General features: G+C 61.8%; 3 protein-coding genes across 4 annotated transcripts in view; 1 reads left to right on the top strand and 2 right to left on the bottom strand.

Moving 5' to 3' along the window:
* The window catches only part of ATG9A (autophagy related 9A), a 23,968-nt gene that overhangs the window by 10,620 nt on the left and 4,619 nt on the right, over positions 1–8,729 (bottom strand). The window contains exon 2 of the mRNA XM_035901113.1: positions 2,951–2,955. The gene's annotated coding sequence lies outside the window, so the exon portion shown is untranslated. The remainder of the gene's footprint in view (positions 1–2,950; positions 2,956–8,729) is intronic.
* On the top strand, positions 7–6,584 carry ANKZF1 (ankyrin repeat and zinc finger peptidyl tRNA hydrolase 1). 2 transcript variants are annotated; one of them, XM_035901109.1, is made up of 15 exons: positions 7–46; positions 350–459; positions 822–924; positions 1,319–1,503; positions 1,785–1,900; positions 2,167–2,320; positions 2,545–2,767; positions 2,964–3,065; positions 3,278–3,433; positions 3,548–3,664; positions 4,097–4,370; positions 4,844–4,955; positions 5,079–5,246; positions 5,364–5,434; positions 5,983–6,584. In XM_035901109.1, exons 2-15 carry the CDS (start codon positions 412–414, stop codon positions 6,101–6,103), a joined length of 1,950 nt encoding a protein of 649 aa, XP_035757002.1. In that variant the 5' UTR covers positions 7–46; positions 350–411; the 3' UTR covers positions 6,104–6,584. The 2 variants fall into 2 exon arrangements, with proteins under 2 accessions (XP_035757002.1, XP_035757001.1); XM_035901108.1 differs by having other exon boundaries at positions 7–70.
* The window catches only part of GLB1L (galactosidase beta 1 like), a 7,444-nt gene continuing 5,546 nt past the window's right edge, over positions 6,832–8,729 (bottom strand). Inside the window, exons 12-17 of the mRNA XM_035901124.1 lie at positions 8,668–8,697; positions 8,499–8,588; positions 8,070–8,183; positions 7,699–7,830; positions 7,125–7,340; positions 6,832–7,050 (exon numbers count right to left, since the gene is read on the bottom strand). Coding sequence (XP_035757017.1) covers positions 6,832–7,050; positions 7,125–7,340; positions 7,699–7,830; positions 8,070–8,183; positions 8,499–8,588; positions 8,668–8,697 — 801 coding nt within the window. The remainder of the gene's footprint in view (positions 7,051–7,124; positions 7,341–7,698; positions 7,831–8,069; positions 8,184–8,498; positions 8,589–8,667; positions 8,698–8,729) is intronic.

Genomic DNA, 8,729 nt, shown 5'->3' with positions numbered 1-8,729 from the left:
GTTGCTGAGGATGCATGGGTCGCCAAGCCGGCACCCCTGGGCCACGGTGCGTGGGGCCCGGCGGGGGAAGGTGGGTATTTGGCCAAACTCCTGTCCGCCCGCCCCAAGCCACCAAGAAGGAGCTCTGGCCCCAGCACAGCTTGCGTGGCTGCCCCGGAGCATGGCCATGGGAGCTGCCTGCTGGGGGTGGGGGGTAAATGGGCTTTCCTCGGTGTCAGCCCAAGGTTCCCAAATCTCCTTCTGCAGCCATAGGGCAACCTGGGTGGCTGAGAAGAGACCCAGCAGGGCCCCACTCCTTGCCGTGCAGCCTGGGGAGCCGCTTCTGCACAGTCCTTCCTTCTTCTTCCAGAGAAACCCACGGATGCCAGCAGTGAGGAGAAGACCCACGGGGTCCCCGAGGTGCCGGAGCGGATGTGCTGCTCAACCTGCGGGCAGGTGTTTGGCAGCCGGGAGGAGCAGGTGAGCAGGGCCCAGTGGAAGTGGAGCTGGTATGGCTGGCGGGGTCCTGCTGCAGAGGTTCAAGCCCCAGCACAGTGCAGCCCAGCGCTGGCTGCTTCCTGGAGCTCTGCTGCCCACATCCTCTTGGGATCTGGCACTCAGATCCTGCATATTATCACTTAAAGTGCCATTTGCTGCAGCTAAATGGTACATATGGTACATGCAGCACGGGCCTGCACCTTGTCAGGTTAACTATTGCATGGCATGATGCAGAGTCCCAGCACCGGTTCAGCCGTCAGAGTCTGTCACCTCAGGCCCTTTGGTGGGGGGGGGTTTCTGTGGGGCACCAAGACCCTGCTGGTTCAGATCTCCTCCCTCTGCAGACTGAGCACTACCGTCTCGACTGGCACCGCTTTAACCTGAAGCAACGACTCCTGGGGCGCCAGACACTGCCAGTGGAAGTGTTTGAGGAGAAGACCTGTGCAGGTGAGGAATGGGGCTGCCCCCAGCAGAGCCCAAAGGCCATCAGCAGCCTCGCTGGGGCTGTTCTGTCCAGGGATGAAGCTCCTGGCTACCCCTGCCAGCTCAGGGTCCCTTTATTTTCCCTGTGGGGTCTCGGGGGGTCGAGCACTGCTTCTGAGCCCTGCTGACTTGTAATGGGGAGAAGGAGTGTTCTGCCTGAGCCCTGCCTATGCATGCGTGGGGCTCCAGAGCCCCAGATGCCCGTCTCCCCAGCCCACAGCCCCCATGTGATATGTAGGGTATCAGACAGGACAATCCTGGGGCCGTGGGCTGGCCTTTGGAGCCACCTGCAAAGTTTTGGAGAGGCTGTGGGATAATCTTTGCCCTATTCCATTGCTCCATTTTCTTTCCCTCGCAGGTGATGTTTCCAGCATTTCAGGGTCTGATTCAGAGAGCTCCGATGCAAGCAGTGAGTCAGAGTTGCTGCCCTCTGCCAGCAACAGCCCTGGGACCCCCCAGACCTCCCGATCCCACAAGGTGCTGTTCCGCAATGCGAAGGGCCAGCTCATCTCCGCCTACCGCTGTGTGCTGGGCACTGGGAAGGCAAGTCACAGCGCAGCTTGTTGGGAGAGGGACCGCAAAGAAGGCGGGTGGCACTGGGGTGTAGACAGCTGTGTATGATATTCCCCCGCCTTCTGTGATGGGAAGGGTGATCTCTAGTGCCAGGTCAGAGCCTCAGGCTTGCTGGTGGCCTGGGTTTTGGCTCTGGGGTGCTCCCAGAAACCTGTTTCTGGTGCCAGCAGAGGGGTTGGTCTCTGTCCTGGGGGACAGCAAGAGGTGGCAAGGTGATCCCATGGGTGCTAGCAGCGGTGTCTGTGTCTCAGGGTGTCAGTGAGGAGCCAGCAGAGCTGACAGCATCGCTGCAGAGCCTTGGTGCAAGCACGTGCTGGGTTGTGCTGATGATGGGCGGCGGGCACTTCGCAGGAGCTGTGTTCCGGGGGTGAGTACAGGAGGACAGAGCTGGGATTGCTCCTCTGGGCAAGGTGAGTGGGGCTAGGCATTGGACAGCCATCACCTCCCTACTCCTCCATCACAGCGCTTACTCTGGGCACCCATGGCTCCTAGTCTTTGCTTGAGAGTTGGTTAAGCCCAGTTGCACTGCAAGAGAAGTATTAATCTTTAGGGCCCCAGGGCAAGCCACAAGCTATGATCAGCTCACCTCTCCATGCATGGGGTCCTGTTGCTCATGCCTGCCCCTTTCCGCAGGCCCCAGGTGCAGGAGCACAAGACCTTCCACCGCTACACAGTGCGAGCCCGTCGGGGCACAGCCCAGGGCCTACGGGATGCCCAGACCCCAGGGTCGGCACCCAGGTCGGCCGGAGCCTCCTTGCGACGTTACAACGAGGCTGCACTGCTCAAGGTGGGGCTAGGTCAAAGCACGAGGCGCTTGGAGGGGGGACATGGCTGTGGCTGGCTCCGTGGGGTGGTACCATACTGCTGCTGGAGGGTGTGGGTGGGATGTGAGCCCTGAAGGGTGTCAGGGCCCAACTGAGGCTGCTCTGTGTTGGGTCTGTCCCTGCTCCAGAGTTATCTGTGCCCATGCAGTGTGCTCAGGACCCCATAGTGCCTCCGCTTTCTCCTCAGGATATTCAGGACCTGCTGGCAGCCTGGGCACAGCACCTGAATGAAGCTCAGCGCATCTTCCTCCGGGCCCCGCGCCACAACCGGGCGCTGCTCTTTGGTGGCAGGAACCCACCCCTTACCCGAGGCGACCCTCGCATCTGCCACATCCCCCTCAGCACCCGCAGGGCCACCCTGCGAGAAGTGCTGCGAGTCCACACCATGCTGGCCAGCCTGCAGGTGTACGGTGAGTCGGCCCAGCCTTGGTGCCCCAGTGCCTGTTGGTCAGAACAGGTACAGTGACGTGGTCCCTTCTGTAATCCCATGTGTGTTAGGGGATGCTGCCCTATGGGGTTGAGGTGCTAGCTCTCCAACCCTCAATCCCTGGAGACATGGGGTGCTCCCTGTCCCCAGGCAATGACAGGAGCACCCTTGCTGCCCAGGGAAGGACACACCATTGGAGGACATCACTGGGTCCCCCCGGAAGAGCTGGCAGAAGAGGCGGCAGAAAGCAGAGATGGATACCCCGCAGGAGGACACAAGTGGTGAGCTGAGCCATGGAACAAGCAGGGGTGTCTGGTGTTACGGCATGGGTCCAGCTCTGCAGCCCTGTGACAGGGCCTGGCACCACAGTGGGGATCAGCAGAGTGTGGCCTCATGCTGGGCAGGGGAGGAACAGGGTGTGCTTGGCTGAGAGCCCCGAGTGATTCATGCTGTGTGGGGAACCTCAAAACCCCCGTCTTATCACCCCCCTCAGCCCCAGAGGAGGAGGAGAAGGAGGAGGAAGAAAGCCCTGCAGGGGAACTGGAGACTGTGGAAGTGACACTGGGGACCTTGGACCTCCGGGAGTTTGAAGTGATGCCCAAGCGAAACCGCAAAAGGAGGAAGAAGAGGGACAAGAAGGTGGAGAAAGGTGAGGGGAAAGAACTGGCTGGAGGCAGTGTGGTAAGGTGCTGGGGAAGGGACTGCCATGTCTGGGATGCAGCCTGGCCCTGGCCTTCTTCCTCACCGTGTGCTCCCTGTGCAGGGCCCTGTGTTGAAGATCTGGGATGCTGTGGTACCCAGTGTGGGCAGCCCGGCCTGGAGCTGGTGACAGAGCTGCAGGGGAAGGCTGGGGCTGAGCCCCTTCCCTGGGGCGATGGAGGCAAGTGGGGTTGGGAGCTGGGCCGGGTGGGTGCCTGCCCCACTTGCTGGGGGCTTTGCAGCGGGGTGAAGAGCAGGTTGTCATGCCCAGAGTGGTGTGGAGTGGCTGTAGTGCAGCCACATGCCTTCGAGAGAGCCGTGTGTGCAGAGCAGTAGCTCTGAGCCAGGGGGCAGGCAGCAGCTGGCTAAGCCAGGTGTGTTGGGGGGATTGGAGTGGGGTCTCATCTCAGGAGAGAGGGCTCAGCTGCTGCCAACAGTGCCCAGCAATGCCATGGCACATTGTCACAGACTCTGAAGGTGCTGGAAATCCTGCAGTGCCCAAGCCCAGCTAGCAGGATGATGCTTTAACTGCACCCTGTGGGTTTTCTGATCAGACCAGAGCACCACTCTGCCCAGGGAGCTGTCAGACTCCCCTCCTATTCTTCTCTCGTAGGAGACCCTCAGACCCAGCTCCGTGATGCCCTGTTTACTGCCTGCAAAACAGGGGACATGGGGACACTGCGGCACCTCCTGGGTGTGCCAGAGAGCGGGGGCCTGCCAGGGGACCATGAGGATGGGGAGGGCACACAGCCCCTGGATGTGCACCACTCCCTGCTCAACCAGCCTGTGGATGATCGCGGCTGCACCCTGCTTCATGTGGCAGCACGTGCGGGGAAGGCTGAGGCTGTGCGCCTGCTGCTGGAGGCAGGAGCGGACCCTGCCCTCAGGTATGGCTGAGGGCTGCCCAGCAGCTGATGAGCGCAGCCCCGCTGTGGGAGCCCAGTAACTCACTCCTGTCTCAGCCATGGGAGACTGGTGCCAGCTTTGTCCTGGGACAGCTGGGGTTGGTCTCTACCAGCCAGGACGTCTGGGTTTGTTACGGGAGGACGAAGAGCTGAACCACCATTCTCTGCCTGCCTGGTCTGGCACAGCAGCAGGCAGGCACTGCCCCAAAGCGCTCTGAGAATTATTAGTAGGCAGTTCAGAGGGTAGGGATGAGACCACCCTTTGCAGGGCATTTGAGATGCAAGGAAGGGAAGATTTGGGGGATTCTGGTGTAGGGATAAGCAACTTTCCCCTCCTTGGCTGCGCTACCCTGGCCTGCAGTACCCATTGCATGTCTCTAAGGAGTCGCTGGGCTCACAGCCCAGTTGGACACAGGCAGTAAGATGGCAGTGAGCTGGTCCTCCTTGTCTCACAGAGATGGGCAGGAGAGGACCCCCTACTGTGTCTCTGCTGACAAACTGACCCGCAACGCCTTCCGCAAGTTCATGGTGGACCATCCAGACAAGTACGACTACAGCCGTGCCAAGGTGGGCGCCTGTCCTCTGCCCTCGCCTTCCGGGGGCTGGGGGACCCCAGGGTAAAGTACCCCTCGCCCATTCGTGCCGTTGTCCCTGGCTCAGTGGGAGATGCGGACTGCCCTCTGCCCCCAGGTGCCAGGGCCCCTGACACAGGAGATGGAGGCCAAGAAGCTGGAGAAGAAGCGGGCACAGAAGGCCCAGCGGAAGCAGCGGGAGCAGGCACAGCGGGAGGAGAGGCAGCGCTGGGAGCAGGAGCAGGGAGAGAAGCAGCGGTTCGCAGCCCTCTCCGACAGGGAGAAGGTGAGGCTGTGCATGGGGAGGGGGATCCAGCCCGGCTGGAGTGGTGCTGAGGCGGTGGGCTCTGGGCACAGCAGCTCCCAGGGGCTGGGGTAGCTGAGCTGTCTTTCTGCTCCCCAGGGAGCACTGGCTGCCGAGCGGAGGCTGGCGGCGCAGCTGCAGGACACCGGCACAACTCTTGCCAACATCAGGTAACAGCCCTGGCAGCGCGGCTCTGCAGACAAACTCTCCTACGTGAGCACACTCTTCCCTGCCCCTCTTGCTCCAGTTCTCGTTTCCAGTCTAAAGCTATTCCTGTCCACTCGATTCCCAGCAGTGCCTATCTGAAAGCTTTCTCTCTCTCTCTTCTCCTACCCCCCCTGAAATAATTTGGAAAGGACAACTTGGTCCACTTGCAGCCAGATCTATGGCAAGCCACTCCCCCAGCCACTCCTGTGCCCCAGACCCTGCATCCCACATCCCTTCCCTATGCCACCCCACAGGCTGAACTGGGCAGAGGCTTTACAACCCCCTGCGGGGACAAATTCCCCCATGTTCAGCCTGCCTGGAAGCGCCTTGCCTCGTGGGAGCGTGTCCTGGCCAGGCTGCTGGGCGAGCCCTGTAGGACCAGAGGAGCCCCAGCTCCCTCATGCTGCTGCTGCTGTCTCACATCACAGCCCAGGCAGTGAATCCTCTCTGTTCCTCTAGCGCTCTTGCAAGTGTCCACTTTGCTCAGGGACACTTCTGCTCTTCCCTGCAGCCGCTGCTGGCATTGTGGAGAGTCCCTGGTGGGCCGGATCCCTTTCCATTACCTCGACTTCTCCTTCTGCTCCACGGCCTGCCTGCAAACCCACCGCCGGGCCCGGGCCAGCCAAACGTAAGGCTGGGGACTGCTGCTGCCTGCCAAGGACCAACGTGGTGGATACACAGCTGAGCACTGGCTGTGCAGTGAGGGAGAGCCTGTGGAGCAGTGCTCGTCAGAGGGACTGAGCTGGCCACGTCACTCTTGGGGGCAACTCTGGCAAGGCCCAGGGCAAGAATGTCACTGGGTGGTGACTCTGGGGACATTACAACCAGGAGATCCCTATGTACTAGTGTGAGGGGCCAGGACAGCTCTGTGGCCCAGCTCCAGCTGGGGGGTCTTGCTGCCTGTTTTTCTCACAGCTGCCTCGTAAGCTGCTGCCCGTGGTGGTGGGACAGATCCTGACATATCTGGACCCTGTAGCCCTGAGCTACCTGCAGCCACCCCTGTGGGCACCCTTTGGCTGTGCTTTGCCCTCTCCTCTCCGGATGCCATCAGTGTCTCAGCTGTATTGCATTAGCAACTACCTCCTCTGCCTGCATTGTCAATAAAGAGGTGCCTTGACCCCCTGGGCGTGGGGGGTGTCAGCATGCGCGCTGGAACTATTTGGGATTAACTTGCAAAACAACCTCAGTTCTGAGCCCTTCTCCTTCGCACAGTCCCTGCCTGGCCCCAGAGGAGGGCAGGAGCTCTGGATGTCCATACCAGGACTTGTGCAGCCCCTCCCCTGGCCCCTGTGCTTCACCAGCCCCCTGCCATCTCCGTGGCCCCAGTGAGAGGCGACGCTGGTGCCCAGCAGCCCTGCATTTATTTTGTGGCGGTGGTGCTGCGGCTGAGGGTCCTGTTGAAAAGGGGTCGGTCAAGAAAGAGCAGGAACGGGTTGAGGGGTGCCCCTTCCAGCTCCAGCACCGTGATGTTGTTGGGGCGGCCAGCATGCAGCACCGAGCCAGGCACAAAGAGGGTCTGCTGGGGCCCACGGCGGGGCCAGTACCGGCCCAGGTTAAAGCCATTTATCCACAGCTGGCCCTGGAAGATGGAGATGGGACTGAGCTGTGCCCCTCTCCACCCTTGCCCCCTCTCCCAGCTATGCACGGCGTTACCTTGCTCCAACCTGGGAACTTCACAAAGGTGTCCCAGGTGATGCCAGGGGTTTCAAAAGTCCCAGTGTAGAAGGCCGGCCCTGCTCTGCTCCCTCTGCTTGATTTTGGCAGGGCAGCATGCGGCCAGCCCTGCTGGATGGCAGTGTCTATGGCCAGGGGGTAGATCAGCCAGTTGCTGAGAGGGCTGGAGTCCAAGGAGAGGTTCCCAAGCAAGCCCTGAGATGGAGCAGGAGGGAAAATGAGGCAGCAGGGTCTGCCACGGGCAAGAAGATGCTTGGCTTCCCCAGGGCACGTCCCCCTGGCAGCAGTGGAGGTGGGATGGGAGCCCCTCTGAGGGGCTGCACTGCCCTGGCTGCCATGGCAGCGTTAAGTGGGAGAGGGGGGCCGTGCCCATCTCGCAGCCTTATCCTGGTCACAGCAGGTTTGCCAGGTGATGGTGTGAGATGTACCAGGGAGCAGGTCTGGGGGTGGCCCCGCCTTGGCTGGGGTCTGTCGTGGATGGTGGGAGAGGGGGTGTTTGGCCACACAGGTGGCCAGGCCATCCCCTCCGAGCCCCAGGGCCCTTTCCCCTCACCTTGAAGTCACTGATGTTGGCCCCGAAGCTGATCCTGCCCATGTTCTCCAGGAGCACATCCAGGGTGTCCCCTGCCCTGCCCGTCACACGCAGCGTTGTCTGCCCATCCCGCTCCAGTGTCCCCTGGTACTCCTGCAGCCACGGGGTCAGCACTGCCACCCTGTGCCCAGATCCCACCACCCCGAATGCTGCCAGCAGCCTGCCAGCCCAGAGCTCCCCTCTGCCCCACAGGGGCAAATTTGGGCCAGCGGGCTACCCTGCAAGGGCTCAGTGTGGCTCTCAGCACCCTGGCTGTCCCCAAGACCCTGCCAGCGGGTCCCACAGCCCTCCCGAGCACTGGGCCAGGGTCGGGTGTGCTCCCACAGCCTCACCTGCTGCAGCATCACGTAGCCGCGGTCACAGACACCATGGGGAGGAGCACCCAGCGTGGCCGGGTCCAGGACATCCCGGGGCAGCCGTGTGCGGTACAGCACAAAGCCATGGGCCTGCAGGAGATGGCACAGAAGTGGAAATGGGGCTGGGGATGAGCTCTGCTCCTGGGAGCCAGGGCAGGGCAGACAAACCCAGGAGCATCTCCCCTCACTGCACCCAGCCCCTCACCTGCTTTATGGCCTCAAAGGTGAGGGGGAACTGGCTCTGGATAGGCCCCAAGGGGCAGAGCACATCCAAGACATCCAGGAGGTCAGCATACTGCAAAAAAGAGGGACGGGCACGGGGCAGCCAGGCAGTTCTGCTCCTGGGAGCCAGGGCAGGGCAGACAAACCCAGGAGCATCTCCCCTCACTGCACCCAGCCCCTCACCTGCTTTATGGCCTCAAAGGTGAGGGGGAACTGGCTCTGGATAGGCCCCAAGGGGCAGAGCACATCCAAGACATCCAGGAGGTCAGCATACTGCAAAAAAGAGGGACGGGCACGGGGCAGCCAGGCAGTGCCAGGCAGGGGCAGCACAGCCCTCGGGGCAGGCACTCACCTTCCGCAGGGCCACCCAGCCATAGGCATACTTTGGGGGTGCGGGTGGCATCAGACACACCG

Source organism: Egretta garzetta, unplaced genomic scaffold (assembly GCF_000687185.1).
Source record: "Egretta garzetta isolate BGI_Z169 unplaced genomic scaffold, ASM68718v1 scaffold219, whole genome shotgun sequence".
Lineage (NCBI taxonomy): Eukaryota > Metazoa > Chordata > Aves > Pelecaniformes > Ardeidae > Egretta > Egretta garzetta.
The sequence above is the reverse complement of the archived record's forward strand: the minus strand, read 5'-3'. Positions and strand labels throughout refer to the sequence as shown.